Consider the following 20,570-nt stretch of genomic DNA (forward strand, 5'->3'; position numbering starts at 1 on the left):
GCGGAGGTCCACCCAAAAAAATAAAATAAATAAAAGCCAGCAGCTACTCATACTGCAGCTGCTGGCTTTTAATAATAGGACACTTGCCTATCCTGGAGTCCAGCGATGTCTGCACCGCAGCTGTTTCTTCCATCAGCTGTTGGGTGCTGCCATTGCGGGTAAGGGAACCCGACAGTGTAGCCTTACGGCTTCATGCTGGGAACCCTACTGCACATGTGTGAGGCCCTGCTCCTCTCTATTGGCCCGGCGATGATGAGGAGGGGGAGCCCCACGGTGCCATCACAGGCCGTGGCGCTGACTCCCAGAAGTGGGAACAGGATGGCTGTTAGGCAGGTATCCTGTCCCCCCTCCCCCACCGAAAGGTGCTAATTGTGGCACCGGAGAGGGAGAGGAGACAAATGAGCAGAAGTTCCACTTTTGGGTGGAACCCCGCTTTAAAGTGGATCTTCACTGCATCTGAGCACCAAAAAACAAAAACACTATTTAATTAATTTTGAGTACTTTAAAGCAAACTCCCCCATCCATCCTTGTCTTCATGCTTTATTTTGCTGAGAAATCACTTTGAAAAATGCCCCCTTACATTTCTGGTTGTGGCCATCTTGAGTAAGGGCAAATCATATTTACTTCCTGGATACCATCTGCCCTTCCATGCATACAGGAGAGTGTGAGCTGGGAAAACCTCTCCTGAAGACACCTGGGATGTATGACATAATTTACCTAGGCAAGAGACCAGGAAGTAACTAAAGAAGTCAGTGATTCCTGTACTGACTCCGCCTCCTGAAAGTCCTCCTCTTCAGCACCACTGTAGTTCAGAAGGCAGGCTCTGTGAAATGTGTGACACAGCAGTGCCTACTCACAGGGCATAGTGAGCACGTGTCACAGAATTCATGGCACTTAATGTGGGATCTTCACAAATGTCCAAGATTTTTCAGCTTAATATGAGTAGGCTAGAAATAACTCAAATTCAATGTGGAAGTAAATATGACTTTCAATTTTGACCATAAATACACTTTACCAAAGGACTGCTGGCATCCAACTCAACAGCACAACACTACTAGGATAAAATTTAAGAAAAACAAACTTTTGTGAAAAGGAAAAAAAAGACGTGTTGTCACTACTATATAGTGCACCCAGAAAGTATTCACAGTGCTTAATTTTTTTCCCCCCATTTTGTTATCTTACAGCCTTATTCCAAAATGGAATAAATTTAATTATTTTCCTCAAAATTCTACAAACAATACCCCACAATGACTATGTGAAAGAAGTTTGTTTAAAATATTTTTGAAAATTGATAAAAAAAAATAAATAAAAAAAGAAATGAATAAATTACACGTACAAGTATTCAGAGCCTTTGCCATGACACTCAAAATTGAGCCATGAAGTCCAAGGGAGTGTCTGTAGACCTCCGAGACAGAATTGTATCGAGGCACAGATCTGGGGAAGGGTACAGAAATATTTCTGCAGCATTGAAGGTCCCAGTGAGCACAGTGGCTTCACTCATCCATAAATGGAAGAAATTTGGAACCACCAGGACTCTTCCTAAAGCGCGCCGCCCGGCCAAACTGAGCGATCGGGGAGAAGGGCCTTAGGAAGGTGAACCCCCGATGGTCAGAGCTCCTGCACGTCTCTATAGAGAGGGAAGAACCTTCCAGAAGAACAGTCATCTCTGCAGCACTCCACTAATCAGGCCTTTATGGTAGAGTTGCCAGGCAGAAGCCTCTTCTCACTTAAAGGAACATGACAGCCCTACTGGAGTTTGCCAAAAGGCATCTGAAGGACTCTCAGACCATGAGAAACAAAATTCTCTGGTGTGATGGAACAATGATTGAACTCTTTGGCCCGAATGGCAAGCTTCATGTCTGGAGGAAACCATTCACCGCTCATCACCTGGCCAATACCATCCCTACAGTGAAGCATGGTGGTGGCAGCATTATGCTCTGGGGATGTTTTTCAGTGGCAGTAACTAGGAGACTAGTCAGGATTAAGGAAAGATGAATGCAGCATTTTAAAAAGACATCCTTGATGAAAACATGCTCCAGAGCACTCTGGACCTCAAACTGGGGTGAAGGTTCATCTTCCAACAGGAAAATGACTCTAAGCACGCAGCCAAGATAACAAAGTGGCTACGGCACAAGCTTGAATTCCTTGAGTTGCCTAAATTTGAACCCGATTGAACATCTCTGGAGAGATCTGAAAATGGCTGTGCACCAACGCTCCCCATCCAACCTGATGGAGCGTGGGAGGTCATGCAAAGAAGAATGGGAAAAACTGCCCAAAAATAGGTGTTCTAAGCTTGTAGGATCATACTCAAAAAGATTTGAGGCTGTAATTGGTGCCAAAGGGGCTTCAACAAAGTATTGAGCAAAGGCTGTGAATACTTATGTACATGTGATTTTGTTTCAAACAAACTTCTTTCACTTTGTCATTATTGGGTATTGTTTGTAGAATCTTGAGAAAAATAAGGAATTTAATCCATTTTGGAATAAGTCTGTGTAACATAACAAGGTGGAAAAAGTGAAGCACTGTGAATACTCTGCGGATGCACTGTACACTACTGACAGCTGAGCAGGGGTGATTTAAGAACACTCCACTCACATGACATGATGGCAAAAGGGAACATTTGTGTTCTTTGTAAGTTTAGCCATAGGTGGACAGAAATTCTATATTTTTAGGTAATCTGAGAACTGTGTGACAGATGCTCTTCAGTTCCAGGGGAGGAATGTCTTCCCTTATTTCCTTTTTTTTTCCATCTTTACCTCCATAACTTGTATTGTATTTGGCTGAGGTTTCCTTGCCTTTTTGCATATTGCATACCCATATGTAGTTTGTTATAATGATTTTATTTGTTCAGGTAAAGGCTGACATTCATGGAATATACTGTGTACAGCATCAGATGGCAATATGACAGGTTACCGCTAAAATAGAATGGATGACACAATTGTATTATTACATTTGCTAGTGTCCTGCATTGTGTGAGGGGGCTGCGATAGTTCAAAAATCTTCAAAACTGTAATTTCTCATATAATGGTAATGGCAGTAAAAAATGTCTGTAAAACAGCTGTTGTCATACAAGGCTCAATTAATTTATTTTTCTAGTGATGAAAACTAGCACAGAATCGAATGATGTGAAAAAGGAAAAAGGCCAAGTTACACATTACAGTATGTCTATTCTTAGTTATAATGATCTGAGTGCAGTGAAATTTCTGCTTGACTTAATCACAAAATGTAATAAGATTATACACGTTTGCTTGTTTCCAGACATGCCTCAAAGTTTTAACTCTTTAAATATTCTCTGTATAGTGTCATGCCGTTTTTTTTTTTCCCCTATTTTTAGAACGGTACTGTTTATTAGGCAACCATTTTTACTATCCTTATAGAAAAATGTGTCTTTACAATAAAAGAAAAAAAAATTGTAATGTGCACAGTCGGCTTATGCTTTGAGTGTGTCGACAACCAGATTTTCTGTATATGCTCCTTTTTTGTGTATTTTTTTGTTAGTAATTTTGCAGTCCTATTTTAACCACTTAAGCCCCGGAAGATTTGTCTGCAGAATGACCAGGCCCTTTTCTGCAATTTGCCACTGCATCGCTTTAACTGACAATTGTGCGACGCTGCACCCAAACAATTATTTATTTTTCCCCCACAAATAGAGGTTTCTTTTGGTGGTATTTCATCACCTCTGCAGTTTTTATTTTTTGCGCTATAAACAAAGCGACAATTTGCTATAATATCCTCATATTTTTTTATATATATATCATACACATATATATATATATATATATATATATATATATATATATATATATATATATATATATATATATATATATATATATATATATATATATATTTCTTTAAAGCAAATATTTTTTTCTCAGTTTAGGTCGATTTTTATATATTCTTCTACCTAAGCGTATATTGATTGGTTTTCGCAAAAGTTATAGCATCCACAAAATAGGGGATAGATTTATAGCATTTTTATTTTTTACTAGTAATGGCAGCGGTCTGCAATTTTTTTTTTTTTATGACTGCGACATTATGGCGGACACATTGGACAATTTTGACACATTTTTGGGACCATTGGCATTTATACAGTGATCAGTGCCATAAAAATGAATTACTGTATAAATGTCACTGGCAGTGAAGGGGTTAACTCTAGGGGGTGATCAAGTGGTTAACTGTGTTCCCTGAGAGGTGGTTCTAACTGAAGGGGGAGGGGACTGACTAGAGGAAGTGACGTTTTGTGGTTCCTAGATCATAGGAACACACAATCTGTCACTCCTATCAGAACAGAGAAGTTTGTGCTTGCACACACTCGTCCCTGTTCTGTGTCTCCTGCTCAGGATCGCTCGTGGCCGGCGGTCATTACGACCATTGGCCACGAGCATCAGCACCTCCGCTGTACAGCGCGTCTGCTATCCTGATCCCGCGAGCTGACGTATAGCTACGACTGTTCATGGGATTGTGCCGACCTGCCGCAGTATAATGACAGCGGCTGGTCGGAAATCGGTTAATGGTGTGTGTCTGTGTGTGTGTTTGTTTGTTTTTTTTGTTTTGTTTTGTTTCTTTTAAAAAATAACAAACATGTTATACTTACCTGCTCTGTGCAATGGTTTTGCACAGAGCAGCCCAGATCCTCCTCTTATCAAAATTCTACAAACAATACCCCAATAACGACAACATGAAAGAAGTTTGTTTAAAATTATTTGCAGATTTATTAAAAATAAAAAATCACATATACATAAGTATTTACAGTCTTTGCCATGACACTCAAAATTGAGCTCAGATGCATCCTGTTTCCACTGATCATCCTTAACCCTTTCATGACATTTTCATGAATTAAAAAAAAAAAAAACAAACGGTAAAATTAGCCCAATTTTTTTGCATAATGTGAAAGATAATGTTACGCCGAGTAAATAGATACCAAACATGTCACACTTTATAATTGCAAGCACTCGTGGAATAACGACAAAGTACGGTACCTAAAAAATCTCAATAGGCGGCGCTTTATATTTTTTTTATGGTTACCAGGTTAGCGTTACAGAGGAGGTCTAGTGCTAAAATTATTGCGCTCTCTCTGACGATCGTGGCGATACCTCACATGTGTGATTTGAACACCGTTTACATATGCGGACGTGACTTCCGTATGCGTTTTCTTTGCTTCGCAAGCTCGCGGGGACGGTGGGCGCTTTAAAATATTTTTTTTTTAAATGAATAAATTAGTTTTTTTTTTAAAATTTTTATTTTTTATCACTTTTATTGCTGTCACAAGGAATGTAAACATCTGTGGTGACAGGTACTCTTTATGGAGGGATTGGGGGTCTAAAAGACCCCCGATCCCTCCTTTACACTTCAATGTATTCAGATCGCTGAAAACGGCGATTCTGAATACTGTATATTTTTTTTAAACCGGCGACATTGGCAGCCGAGTAAACGGGAAGTGACGTCATGACGCCGCTTCTGTGTTTACTATTAGGAGACTGGAATGACGCCGATTACGGCGTCATTCCAGTTCCTCCCCAGCAGCCGGAAGCATCAGATTGTGACTCGGTGCTCCCGATCGAGCGGGAGCACCGTTAACAGCGGCGGGAGGGGGGGATGTCCCCTCCCGCTCCTCCGGCATAACAGCCGAGCGGCTTTTAGCCACTTCGGTTGTTATGGCTGGATAGCCAATCGTCCGCTGAAAAAAACAGTACCGGGATGATGCCTGCAGGCGCGGGCATCATCCCGGTATACCCCCGGAAGCAGAGTACGCACATCTGCATACGCTGGGAAGGGGGTCAAATCTGTGAATATACTTGAGTGGCCCTGACTTGGACCTGATTGAACCTTTCAGCCGAGATCTGAAAATGGCTGTACACAGACTCTCCCCATCCAACCCAATGGAGCTTGACAGGTCCTACAAAGAAAAATGGGAGAAACTACCCAAAAATATGTGTGCCAAGCTTGTAGCATCATACTCCAAAAGACTTTAGGCTGTAATTGGTGCCAAAGGTGTTTCAACAAATTATTGAGCAAAGGCTGAGAATTCTTATGTACATGTAATTTTTTTTTTTTTTCATGTTTTATTTTTAATACATTTTGCAAAGATTTCAAACTTCATTCACTTTGTGATTATGGGGTATTGTTTGTAGAATTTTGAGGAAAATAAGGAATTAAATACATTTTGGAATAAGGCTATAACATAACAAAATGTGGAAAAAATGAAGCACTGTGAATACTTTCCGGATGCGCTGTAGTTTATATCCAAACAAGCAGCCTATTGCACTACATATTTGTTGGTCGATCTAAAGATATTACATTTAGATTGTAACATGCTGTGTATGGTGAACCTTAAGCTGGCCACACACTGAACGTCCTCTGCTTCAGGAGGGACTGGTTGAATTTCAATCACTGTGTCAGCATTTGATCGACTTCTGTTGGAAGGAAGTATTGCAAACTTTTTCTTGACCAGCAGCTGAAGCCAATCAGCTGCAGCCACTGATTAATGTATCCTAAGGCTCGGTTCACACAGGGGGCGATGCGAGGCGACACGACTTGCCGCGCCGCGACCTGCCGCGACCTCAGCGGCGACTTGCAAATGACTTCTGTATAGAAGTCAATGCAAGTCGCCCCGAGGTCGCCCAAAAGTAGTACAGGAACCTTTTTTCTAAGTCGGAGCGACTCGAGTCGCTCCTCTTAGAACGGTTCCGTAGTACAGAACGGGGGCGACTTGTCAGGTCGCGGCACGGCAAGTCGTGTCGCCCCCTGTGTGAACGGAGCCTGACAGTGGTAGGTGCAGCCTACAAGAATACAGTGTCCTAGCAAGGAAGATTATATCCACCTCCATTTGTGTGAATGGATGAATCTGTATCTTTTTTTTTTTTCATTTTTGTTCAGCCCGCTTGGTGGTTTGTGGCCAACTTTAATCTAGCAAAATACATTAGATGACGGTTATGTTCTAGAAATTCACCCACTCCAACGTCATTTTAATTTTATTTTTTTTTTATTTTTTTTATGCTTTACATTCACCAGCAATCATCAAACCCTTAGAATAAAATATGTTGTATGAAAACTAGAGTTGCACCGACACACATTTACACAAGTATCGGTACTTGTGAAAATGCCCCGATACATAAAACCGATACCTTCTGGCTCAGTTGGTCCTTGTAATTGTGGGGCCAACAGTGCTGAGTGTTGGGAGTGCTCTGCTTCTTCATTACCTGGTCTCATCCAGATGGTAATATTACACAGCACACTGATGGATGATGGAGACCCCCCCTCTCCTCCTCCTCCTCCTCCTCCTCCTCATCCTCATCCTCATCCTCATCCTCATCCTCATCCTCATCCTCATCCTCATCCTCATCCTCATCCTCATCCTCATCCTCATCCTCCTCCTGATCTCCCTAAATGCCAGAAATTGGTATCGGTAATTGGTATCAGCGGGTACTCGTTGCTAAAATAGTGGTATCGGTGCATCCCTAATGAAAACAAATGTCTGCTTTTCTTTATAGAATGAGATGGTTGCATGAGCTTGTATAGTCTTATATACGTTTTTATGTTTTGTGTGTGTGTTTTCATTTTTTTTTTTTTTTTTTTTTTTTTTAACAGGGACATTGCAAGAATATCAAAAGCGCTTGAAAAAATTAGATCAGCAGTACAAAGAAAGGCTAAGAAATGCTGGTAAGAACAAACTTCTCAAATGTTTTGCAAAGTAGAACTCTGTTTTAACTTATTTAATACAAACATTAAAGTGGGAATAAACTCCTGTGTATAACTTTTACCTATCTGTAAGCCTATAATAAAGCTTACCTATAGGTACTCTAAATATCTCCTAAAATGTTTTCAGGTAAGTGTGTCATTATGTGCTAGTGTGCGATGCATACCAACACATTATGACTTAAACACTGAAGGAGACTGCAGGCGACATTTTATAAATGACCCATAAAAGCAGGTGCGATGTGAAGTGAGCACTGTGGTTTCTTCATTTTAATTAGTCCTCTTGATGTACTTCTCATTACTATTTTTTTGACCTGTAATGGCAATCTTATTGTGTTTTGTGGCTGCTTAGAGAATGTGATTTTTCTCTTTGACTAGAAATTGGAGGTTCACCTATTTTTAATGCAGTCAGTATTTTTAAATTTTTATCACAATGGGAGATTCACACCTGTCATCTAAATTATGCCACAGTGTGCTAGTTTGCACCACAAACTTCCATTCGAGCTTCCATCTTCACCTGGTCTTCCTTCTGGTTTCACTCCGTTTTGGCCTTCCGTGCAGAAGCTGGCCAGAGTTGGGTCAGTTTTTTGATGAAGCGGTTGCAGGTTTTAACCAATAACGTGTTTATAGAATGCTATTGAGGTATATCTCATTCAGTTAAATTGATTTTATATTATGCAACCCTAAACAAGACTCCAAAACATTGAATTGCCAACAATTTATGTCAAGTTGTTTTTTTATTTTAAAACCACATTTTTATAACTAACTTGATTTTTTGTGATTATTTCAGAGCTCTTCCTGCAGCTGGAGGTAAGTGCATGTTTTCTTTTTATTATAGGCTTAATATGATCACGTCCTCCTCCTTCTTCTTCTTTCTTCCCTTTTTTTTTTTTTTAATTATTTATTTTTATTTTTTTGTGACAATTGAACATACAGGGGTTGATTTACTAAAACTGGTGCGTGAAAAATCTGGCGCAGCTCTGCATTGAACAAGCTGAAGTTAGAAGTTGATTGGCCACCATTTACAGCTGCACCAGATTTTGTACTCTCCAATTTGAGTAAATCAACCTTACAATCCCCCTAGACCAAATTGCTTACCTTTTTAGGACAACATACTGCTCAGGCAGCCAGTGTAAGCATTTTTCCCTTTAGGATGAATGCATCCAAAAGACCCCTTTCACACCACACCGCCCTTTGCGTCGGCGGTAAAACGCCGCTATTTTTAGCTGCGTTTTACCGCCTGGATTTGCGGCGCATTTCGGCCACTAGCGGGCGCTTTTACCCCCCGCTAGTGGCCGCGAAAGGGTTAAAACCGCCGGCAATACGGCGCAATAGCGGCTATTTGCCGGCGGCATTACAGCGATGCCCCATTGATTTCAATGGGGAGCAGCGGTGGAGGAGCGGTAAACACACCGCTTCTTCACCGCTCCAAAGAAGCTGCTGGCAGGACTTTTTTCTGACGTCCTGCCAGCGCACTGCTGTAGTGTGAGCCCTCGGGGCTTTCACACTACACACAATGGTGCAGCTTCTTTAGGGCGGATTGCAGGCGCTATTTCTAACGCTATAGCGCCTGAAAAACGCCCTGGTGTGAAAGGGGTGTAACAGATATTTTAGAGGTTTGGTAGATTCTGGTTCGCGCTAACAATCTGGCAACATTTTGTATATTTTTGATGCTTGAACTCCTGGGTCTACGGAACTGTTGTGGACATTGAGAGATTTCCACTCTCCCTATTGGATTTCTTCTGCGTTATGTAAGATTCAACAAGAACTGCTGAAACACACAGCATTGGGCAGGGAACAGCCAAAACTCGTAGGTGGGGGGTCAGATTCTATCAGAATGTTTGGTTTTTATTTTTTTTAATTTTTTTTTATTCAACCCAGCGGACCCGCTGTACTAACTATGCAAAGTTAGTATAGAGATCTCCCCTGCTGAACTGTTGCGATTCCTGACAGGAGGATGCCCCCCCCCCCATTAGAACACTCTAATCAGCGCTCTCAGCCATTGGCTGATAGCGCTGATCTGGAGTTGTTCAGCTGCTGGTTTTCCAGCATGCTCGTCCACAGGCTTCTGTCAGACACTGTGACATATACACCAGCCAAAAGTCTGCCTTTTTAATTTTTTTTTTTTAACGCCCGATGTCTCTCGACTTTCGCCCCGTGTTCTGCTTAAGAGTAAATGTTTACATGATGAATTTTTTTATTTTTTATAATTTTGTTACAGATTAAAGCAAAGATCAATATATTTAGGGAGATAGGTAAAAGAGCCCTAATAGGGTAAGAATTGGAAACTAAAAAAAAAAAAGTTTTACTGAAGCTCCGATTATAAATCTGATAGAAACTTGTGTGGCCTGCATTTCACAAATTTTTAACGAGAACTAGTTTTGCATTATGAAGACCATATATGAAACCAGGGGCTGACATAGACCAATTAGGCTCTGCCCATAGCTAAAATGTATTGCGTTTGGGTGACCTTTGTAATGAGGGTCCAAATAGGCGGCAGTGTGATCAGGTGTCGGTGGTGGTTCTCCTTCGTGTCCACACAGTGTACACCTCACCAAGCATGCTCTTGTCTACAATATCCATGGATTAATGTTTATGGACAATCATATGAGCTCTGCATCTATCTTTTACTGGTTATCATTGTTCATCAATATTGTGCTTGCTGCTCGAGGGATTATTACTACTGTTTAATTTGGAATTGTTATTAGCGCAGCAGTAACCCAATTTTATTTTTTGTTTTTAAATTGCAGACAGAGCAAGTGGAAAGGAACTACATCAAGGAGAAAAAGGCTGCTGTCAAAGAGTTTGAGGATAAGAAGATTGAACTGAAGGAAAATTTAATTGCAGAGCTAGAGGAAAAGAAGAAAATGATTGAAAATGAAAAATTAACAATGGAATTGACAGGAGGTAGGATTAATTTAAGCGTAAACTCTCCTTATAACACTGTAAAAATTTGTATTAAGCGATCATGATTTTAGTTAATCTTGTCTTCTAATTTCACATAATTAGCAGCACTTTTTAAGTATTGTTTTATTTTAGTCCCAAACATGCTTATTGGCTGTTTGTAAAATTTGCGCTTATGCCCTTGTGGCTTCCTTGAGCATTCCTGTACTGTACAGGTTGCAGAGTAATCAAAGTGGCAGAAGGAAAACTCCTGTCAATCTCTTATGTTGGGCGGAGCAGCGGTTCAGTTCTGAGGATGTTTTCTCTGCCTCCTGGGTGTGTGGGCATCCAGGGTTTCTACTAGAGGTCGACCGATATGGGTTTTTCTCTGGCCGATGCCGATATGTAGAAATTTCAAATTTATTATTTTATTTTTTGTTGGGCCGATTTTTCCCCGCCCCCCCTTCATCTCATAAAATCTAACAGGTACCTTTTCCCACTGGGGCATTTTTCAAGTGCTTTTGGGCTAAAAATGGCACCTGTAAAGTGCCTGCAAAACGGCTCCCCTGCAGTCTGTGTGAAAACCAAGTGCTTCCACACTGAGGCGATGCGCTGGCAGGATGTTAAAGTCCTGCAAGCAGCACCTTTTGGAGTGGTGTATACTACTCCTCCACCACTCCCGTCCATTTATATGAATGGGCACCACTGCCGAAGCTGTGCTTTGGCAGCGGTGCTTCACGGGCACTTTTAACCTCTTCCTCGGCCGCTAGATGGGTTATATGCGCCCCACTAGCAGCCGAATAGCGCCGCTAAAATGACGGTAAAGCGACGCTAAAACTAGCAGCGTTTTACCATCAACGCCTGCCCGCTCCAGTGTGAAAGCAGCCTTAATAAGTGATAGAGAAAATTTCTTGCATTTAAACACTTATTAAACAAAACAAACCTCCAAATCAGTTTATTTGTATGTATAATTTAGAAAAAAAACTATATATTAAATAAAAACTAGTCAAAACTTTTTTTTTTTAAAAATGGGCTAACTACTGTTTTTAAAAAAAAAAAAAATTTTTTTTCCCAAAAAATTGCGTTTTGAAAGACCTCTGCGCAAATGCCATGTGACATAAAATATTGCAACAACCGCTATTTTATTCTCTAGAATCTCTGCTAAAAAAATATATATAATTTTTGAGGGTTCTAAGTGCTTTTCTGGCAGAAAATACAGGATTCTTACTTGTAAGCAACAAGTGTCAGAAAAGATTTAGTCTTTAAATGGTTAAACTGAGAATTCCTACACACTGAGTTGAGTTCATTCATAAGTGTAAACATTGTATCTCTTTACTCTTTTCTTGGCAGACTGCCCAGAGAGGAGGAAAGTCCCTTCACTGAAGGCTCAGGCAACCTGCATTGAGTTCTATTACAGAAGTCATTTGCAAGTTGTTCTAATCGGCCTTTTTATCAGCACAATCGGTCATGCTGATTAATTAAAAAACTGCAAATATCGGCCGATATATCAGTCGACCTCTAGTTTCTACATGTAAAGCTACAGTTCTGGGCGAGAGGGCGCATGTCCGGGTGGCTCCAGGGAGATCCTGCAAGCCAGTGGAGCCACCCTGTGAACAGAAGTCTACTGATAATATTCTTCTAGCTCTGCTTGCCCACATTTCTTATGAATAGCATGTATTCAGCTACGGATGCAGCGATACCCTCCCTTGTGTTTTTTTTTTTTTTTTTTTTTTTTTTTTTTTTTTTTTTTAGCAGTGAGTTTGAGTACTGATACTTTCGGTTAGTTATTCGCCAGTCCTGAGTACCGATACTTTTGCAGTGTAATTTCTGTCCATACAAAATGAATTGGCGCAAATAGCACTGCAAAGAATCGCATGTTATTCCTGTCCAAATCGCATGCTGTTTCCCCACCGCATTTGATTCTTTGCAGTGGGATTTGCACTCATTCATTTTGTATGGACGCAAATCGCACCACAAAGTGTTTTCAGTATCGGGAGCATTTTCGTGAGTACTCGTGAAAATACTCAGTATCGACACATCCCTGTATTCAGCTATCTATATACAAAATGTAGAGATGGTCTAGGGAGCCTGACCAAAATGTGTAACGAAGTGAAGAGGTGTTACCACGTGCACAGTGTGGGTGGGGTGTAACCAAAATGACATATTCAACAACAAAAAAGGGACCATACACCCACACAGCTGCCTCTTCAAAATGTTTATTATCAAAAAGATATACAGTATCTCCCAAAACACACACACACACACACACACACACACACACACACACACACACACACCCTTCAACCTCTGAAGCAATGCTGGCAGCACTCATACGTCTATTTCCCAAAGACAACCTCTGTATATGACACAAAGCACATTCACCCAACTTCTTTGTTCAACCATGGCAAGGCCATATGGTTTGGCCACCGTGCTGCAGCTCAGTTTCAGGGTCTTTGCAATCTTCTTATAGCCTAGGCCAGTGATGGTGAACCTTGGCGCACCAGATGTTTTGGAACTACATTTCCCCATGATGCTCAGCTATACTGCAGAGTGCATGAGCATCATGAGAAATGTAGTTCCAAAACCTATGGGGTGCCAAGGTTCGCCATCACTGGCCTAGGCTATCTTTTTATATAGAGCAACACTTTTATTTTATTTATTTTTTTTTTTTCAGATCCTTAGAGTTCTTTGCCATGAGGTGCCATGCTGAACTTCCAGTGACCAGTATGAGGATAGAGTTACATTTAATTTCCCCATTCACACCTGAGACCTTGTAACACCAGTGAGTCACACCGGGGAGGGAAAATGGCTAATTGGGCCCAATTTGGTCTTTTTCACCTAGGGGTGTACTTACACATTTTGGTCAGGCTCTCTAGACCATCTCTATATTTTGTATATAGATAGCTGAATACAGGGATGTGTTGCCAGCGGTTTACACATTAATGGATGTGTGTTGCGTTATTTTGAGGGGACAACAAATTTACACTGTTATACAAGCTGTACACACACAACTTTACATTGCAGCAAAGTGTCATTTCTTCAGTGTTGTCATGAAAAGATAAAATATTTACAAAAATGTGAGTGGTGTACTCACTTTTGTGAGATACTGTACAAGTAAAATCGCTGCATCACATGTCCCACTGAAAGCCTCCCACCCACAGAGCCGCCCAGACAGCCCTCGCACATCGGGGACACCCAATGTTTTCGCACACCCACCTGAACCCCCACATTCAACCACGCACTCATTGCCCCACAGGAGCTGGGGAGCCCATTCTCCCCTACCTAGCCCCCTTCAATCTTAACCTAAAAGCACCTCAAATAGTCTGCCGAACACCAACAGTGGGAAATACCCCGGACCAATTCCAGCTCCTCCTACTAATATGAAAAAGCTCAGTGCATTTTTGCAGGCAAATTGCTGGGTAGAGATCAGGACATGAACCACAGAATCAAATTATCTATAGACACACTGATGGGTAGTACTCCACTAATAAGGGGTGGGGTGGGGGGTGTCAGCAATGGTAGACACACCTCTAACAAGGAATATAGCACTCCTATCCAACCAAGCTATGCATACGTGTCCCACAGGGAGCAACAACAGTAGATCCTAATAGATGGATGAACATGTGGTTATGCGACAATGGATGGGAGTAAGAAAGTCCTCAGTGGAGTTGTCTGCATGCACTATTAAGCTGCTACTGTGATCAGTAGATCGTAAATGAAAGGTAAACTCCTCAGCTGTGGATGCTGAAATCATGGATGAATAAGTGGGCTGCAACCATTCCGTTCATAAGTATGTGGATTGATGCTAAAAGCAAGTGTATGGTCAGGTGTAGAATATGCTACAACCAACCAAGCAGCCAAAGTAAGCATAGGATCATAGGTGAAATAGGATGCATGATAGCAGTCTAGTTCACCACCATGGGTGATGGGTAAAGGGAGTCCATAACAAGGCATGTGGTATGTACTGTCCTATGCAATAGGGGATAAAGCAGTCAGCGAGACGTGTGTCAAGAGGTAAGCGGAGACTGAGTACCGAGTGCTGTGACTTCTTCTCCGTGTCCCAAGTCCAGCCTGTGCTGATGATCCAACACAGCTGATATGACCTATACAGGGATCACTGTGGGGTCTTCGTGTACTGTGAAAGTTCCATCTACCCAGCCTCCTAGTAGTCTACCACCTACATGCATTCCATGTTAGCAGAACTTTGTCCAAAAAGAGGCTGACTGTTCACTTGTTAACCGGTGGTGGCGTACTGTGGTAACACCAGAGCATATAACTCCATCTTGCAAACTGCTGAGGTGGCTATGTGGTGCAGGGAGGGGTTAAGAGGCGTGGCCCCACGTCACATTGATGCATTTCGCCCCACCCACTACCTTGACTGCTTCAGGACGTATGGTAGGATAGGGTGTCACTCATGGTTATATACCCCCCTGACCTCCTGCCCATCAACCTCTTAAAGTGACCCCAATCTTCACCCCAATCTTACTAATGCCCATCGCCTAAGGAGTGTCCAGGTGGGGAAATACATTCCACTTAATTACAATCAACATGATAAAAATAGTAATTAAAAAAGTGAAAAAAAACACGCTAAATAAATTCTAACTACTATGTGTAAGCAGCAAACCTCCTGTGAAACATGTACGCAAACCTAAAAATTGTATAGGATCGCGCTAATCAATAAATATTGGTAAAATGATATACAGACCACAAGTGATGTGAAAGTAGATTATGTAGACTCCTGGTGTTTATCTTCACCATCCACCACCTTGTAGTGGTTTTAAACATCAGTGCTTCCACCAACAGCTGAAAAACACACTTGCCAGCTACTGTGGACCCCTCATTACAAAGGATCTTTTAACCACTTCAGCCCTGGAAGGATTTACCCCCTTCCTGACCAGGCCATTTTTTGCAAAACGGCAATTGCGGGGTCCTGCGATGTTGTACCCAAACAAAATTGATGCCCCTTTAAAATAGAGCTTTCTTTTGGTGGTATTTAATAACCTCTGCGGTTTTTATTTTTTGTGCTATAAAGAAAAAAAAAAAGCGACAATTTAAGACAAAACAATGTTTTACTTTCTGCTCTAATAACTACACCCCCCCCCCCCCCAAAAATAAAAATAAAAAAACCAACAAATGTATTCATCAGTTTAGGCCAATATGTATCCTTCTACATAGTTACATAGTAGGTGAGGGTGAAAAAAAGACTCAAGTCCAACCTATGTGTGTGATTATATGTCATTATTACATTGTATATCCCTGTATGTTGCGGTCATTTAGGTGCTTATCTAATAGTTTCTTGAAAATATCAATGCTCCTCGCTGAGACCACCGCCTGTGGAAGGGAATTCCACATCCTTGCCGCTCTTACAGTAAAGAACTGTAGTTTAAGGTTAAACCTCTTCTAATGAGTGGCCATGAGTCTTGTTAAACTCCCTTCTGCGAAAAAGTTTTATTCCTCTTGTGGGGTCACCACGGTATTTGTATATTGAAATCATATCCCCTCTCAAGCGTCTCTTCTCCAGAGAGAATAAGTTCAGTGCTTGCAACCTTTCCTCATAACTAATATCCTCCAGACTTTTTATTGGCTTTGTTGCCCTTCTTTGTACTCGCTCCATTTCCAGTACATCCTTTCTGAGGACTGGTGCCCAGAACTGGACAGCATACTCTATGTGCGGCCGGACCAGAGTCTTGTAGAGCAGGAGAATTATCGTTTTATCTCTGGAGTTGATCCCCTTTTGAATGCATGCCAATATTCTGTTTGCTTTGTTTGCAGCAGCTTGGCATTGCATGCCATTGCTTAGCCTATCATCTAATAGGACCCCCAGGTCCTTTTCCATCCTAGATTCCCACAGAGGTTCTCCTCCCAGTGTATAGATTGCATTCATATTTTTGCCACCCAAATGAATTATTTTACATTTTTCCACATTGAACCTCATTTGCCATGTAGTTGCCCACCCCATTCATTTGTTCAGATCTTTTTGCAAGGTTTCCACATCCTGTGGAGAAGTTATTGCCCTGCTTAGCATCATCTGCAAATACAGAGATTGAACTGCTCACCCCATCTTCCAGGTAGTTTATGAACAAATTAAATAGGATTGGTCTCAGCACAGAACCCTGGGGGACCCCACTACCCACCCCTGACCTACATATTTTTGGTAAAAGAAATTCGCAATAAGTGTACCTTGATTGGTTTGTGCAAAAGTTATAGCGTCTACAAAATGGGGGAAACATTTTAAGGACTTTTTTTTTTTTTTTTTGTGTGTGACAAATCTGACCCTAAGTGACACTTTTTGGTGACCAGTGACACCAATACAGTGATCAGTGCTATAAAAATGCACTGATCACTGTATAAATGACAGACAGGGAAGGGGTTAACTGTGTTCCCTGGGAGGTGTTTCTAACTGTATGGGGGATGGACGGCCTGGAAGAAGAGAGATGCTGTTCCTGATAACTATAAACAGCTGATAGATCCCTGTTCTGACAGGGGAGGAGAGAGATGTTTATTTACATTGACAGATCCTCATTCTGGCTCTTTCCCTTGATCCACGGGCAAAGCCAGTACACGAACCGACGCACCAGTATGTCAATTCACGCAGCTGAGCCAACTTGCTACAGTATAACCTCGGCGGCTGGTAGGCAACTGGTTAAGCTTGTGGCTTTAGCCCAGCCAAGGCCTTTCTCCAGATCCGATTTGTTCTCCTACAGACTCACTTCTGGGCATCATGTTACACGTGAGGGTTTCTCCAAGAAAATGAAATGCTCTGGAGAAGAGACTGTTGTGAGGGGAATATGATTTTAATTTGTATATACCGTACTGGTGACCCCACAATAGGGCTGAAACTTTTTCACGGAAGGCAGTTTAACAAGACACATGGCCATTCATTAAAATTAGAAGAAAAGTGGTTTAACCTTTAAACTACGTAGAGGGTTCTTTACTGTAGGAGCAGCAAGGATGTGGAATTACCTTCTACAGGTGCTGGTCTCAGCGGGGAGCATCGGTAGTTTCAAAAAACCATTAGATAAGCACCTGAATGCCCGCAACATACAGGGATATACAATGTAATACTGACATATAATCACACACACACAGACTTGTGTCTTTTTTTTTTTTTTCCAACCTCACCTACTATGTAGCTATGTAACATGCTGTAAAATCCTTATAAAATTTATTGAAATCTAAAAAAAATCACTTGCATATAAAAAAAGTATGTAGCACTACCTTTTTAAATAAAATGCCTAACAAGTGAAATAAATGACTAACTGTAATCAAAATAAATGTGCAAATAACAAAATATTGTGCTTCCATACACATGCACAACACAATTGTGTATAATATCTGAGAAGTGCAAAATCGCCTATATCCAAAGTGATACATAAAAATCGCATAGAATGTGCAAAAATCGCAAAATACTGTGTAACTAAATTACAATAAAAATTATCTAAAAAAGAGAAGAAAAATGTCCATATACAGATATAAATATTCAAACTAATGTTCCAGTGCTTGTTCAATGAACTCAATATCCAAACGTGATGATGTGTATAAAAATCATGCTGTGTAAACACAGATGAAAAACGTGCTTCACAAAGATATGTGGGACAGTCCACCTTCAGTGCTCCACCAGTGCACCCCCCATTTCCCCCAGCCTCTCACCTCGATGAAAGACCCCTCAGGGTCAGACACACATGTAGGGGAAATTGCTGATATGGCTCCTTTCCAGTAGTTCAGCCTCACATAGTATTCCAATACCAACGATCATAGGGGAAGAAAGGGGACTCTCATGTGTAGAAATGATTCATTTATTAAAAATAACATAAATATCCACTCACATGAAATTTCGAATCTCGCGCTTGTAAACAATGGAACTTCCGGAAGTGACGATCGTGACACCTGGCTCCTCGCTGACGCGTTGCGTCACAGACACGTGACTTTTTCAAAGGGTCCTTGGGGTGGAAGCACAGTATTTTGTTATTTGCACATTTATTTTGATTAGTTAGTCCTTTATTTCACTTGTTAGGCATTTTATTTAAAAAGGTAGCGCTACATACTTTTTTTATATGCATTTGATTAGATAGTGTGGAGAACATTATTTATGTTGGCAGCTTCCTTTTGATATTAATTATTAGAGTAGGTATTTTTAGGATACAATTTTTTGGGGGTGTGCGCACTAGTACCACCTTTGTAAAATAATCACTTGCAGCATCCGCTAATGACATGGTTTAGTGTGTCGGCCGGCACACAAACAAATGTAACCCGTCCTAGGATACGTGTGGGATTGGTGACGTCAGCGTGTCTCTCAGCCCTGCACGTTTTGTCATAGGTTGAGGCCAACCAGGGACAAGGTCGCTTCTCCATTCAGGGCTGGAGCTTCTTTTGACTTTGAGTATCTTGCAGGGTCAAGTCTTCTTTCAGAAAATACAGGCCTCTTATTCTCTGTAAAGGCCTTTGTTCAGAGGGTGGCTCGCATCACTCCCCCTGTTCGTCCACCTTTCGTGCCCTGGAATCTCAAATTGGTCTTGTTATCCCTACAGAAACCTCCCTTTTTAACTTTAAAGTGTGTTTTCTCTTTGCTATCATTTCAAAGAGGTCTCCTTTATACGTTAAAGCATCCTTCCTTGTTTCTCAGAAAGACCGGGTGGTTTTGAGGCCTAAGGCCTCCATTGTTTACATGGAGTTTACCCTATGTTTCTCTCTCAGCTACTAGTTCCATTCAAACCTTTTTATTTTGGTTTGTCCTGTCTGTGGGCTCTCAATTACTCTGCTGTGTCTTGTTCCACTATCTCTGGTAGATTAGGCAGGTTAATACTAAGGCTTACACCTTGAAAGAGAGGACTCCTCCTTTTCCTGTTAAGGCCATCTCCACTCATTCAGTCAATGCCTCTTGGGCTTTTCAGCACCACGTGTCTGTTCTCAGATTTCTAAGGCCAATACCTGGTCTTCTGTTCACTCCAGCGGTTCTTTTAGTTTATAAACAGATCCCCTTGTTTTGGGCCTGTTAGCATTGTTTGCTATGTTAACTCTCAGTTGTGTTATTTGTAGAAGTCCCATGGTCAGTACTTATAGCCTGTGTGGTGTCCTGTCGTGTCCTCCCTGTATGATTAGGTCAAAATATTTCATTATTTTTTTTTTTTTCTGTAAAATCCTTGCAGTACAGAACAAAGGGCAGCCTCCCAACTGTGCAGGCATTTTCCTTGCAAAAATAAGGTTTATTTGGTGCAAAAGGGGTTATGTGTCCTGCCTTAATACATTTTTTGCCATTGTCCTTATCTTAAGGAGGCAGCATGTAACCAATTGTCAAGTCTTAATGGGCCTGTGTCTTGTACTGTACTCCAAGAAAGGGTTTTTTTTACAGGTCAAAAATTCAGCAAATCTAAGTGGTCTTATTAAAGTGCTTTACTTTTTACAGATTCCATGGAGGTCAAGCCTATTATGACTCGAAAACTGAGACGACGGCCCAATGATCCAGTGCCAATCCCTGATAAGCGAAGGAAGCCAGCACCTGATATCCTTTACTTGCCATATTTAAAAAAAGTACTATTAACTATTGTTGCTGTAATAATTTTAAATAGTGGCTGGCTTTCGATTCTAAGTTTCACTACAGAGGTTTTGACAAATTGGGCTTATTGGCAGGTATAGTGCCTTGAAAACGTATTCATACCCCTTGAAATTTCCCACATTTTGCCATGTTACAGCCAAAAATGTAAATGTATATTGGGATTTTATGTGATAGACCAACACAAAGGGGCACATAATTGTGAAGTGGAAGGAAAATGATAAATGGTTTTCTGTTTTTTTAACAAATATCTGAAAAGTGTGGCATGCATTTGTAACCGGCCCCCTTTACTCTAATACCCCTAACTAAAATCTAGTGGAACCAATTGCCTTCAGAAGTCGCCTAATTAGCAAATAGAGTAAATATAGTAAATACAGCTGTTCTGTGGAGCCCTCAGAAGATTGATAGATTTGTTTGTTTATTGAACAAACAGCATCAC

At 41.1% G+C, this 20,570-nt stretch overlaps 1 protein-coding gene across 2 annotated transcripts in view; it reads left to right on the top strand.

Annotated features, from left to right (window-relative positions):
• SUDS3 (SIN3A corepressor complex component SDS3) overlaps positions 1 to 20,570 on the top strand; it is a 60,151-nt gene that overhangs the window by 12,841 nt on the left and 26,740 nt on the right. Inside the window, exons 4-8 of one of the 2 annotated variants that reach the window (XM_077462075.1) lie at positions 3,097 to 3,159; positions 7,591 to 7,662; positions 8,489 to 8,508; positions 10,449 to 10,605; positions 19,985 to 20,080. In XM_077462075.1, the coding sequence (XP_077318201.1) occupies positions 3,097 to 3,159; positions 7,591 to 7,662; positions 8,489 to 8,508; positions 10,449 to 10,605; positions 19,985 to 20,080 (408 nt within the window). The remainder of the gene's footprint in view (positions 1 to 3,096; positions 3,160 to 7,590; positions 7,663 to 8,488; positions 8,509 to 10,448; positions 10,606 to 19,984; positions 20,081 to 20,570) is intronic. The other variant, XM_077462076.1, reaches the window with a different exon arrangement.

This window comes from Lithobates pipiens, unplaced genomic scaffold, assembly GCF_037356315.1.
Source record: "Lithobates pipiens isolate NorthernLeopardFrog02 unplaced genomic scaffold, aLitPip1_a1.2 Scaffold_3, whole genome shotgun sequence".
Taxonomy (NCBI): Eukaryota; Metazoa; Chordata; class Amphibia; order Anura; family Ranidae; genus Lithobates; species Lithobates pipiens.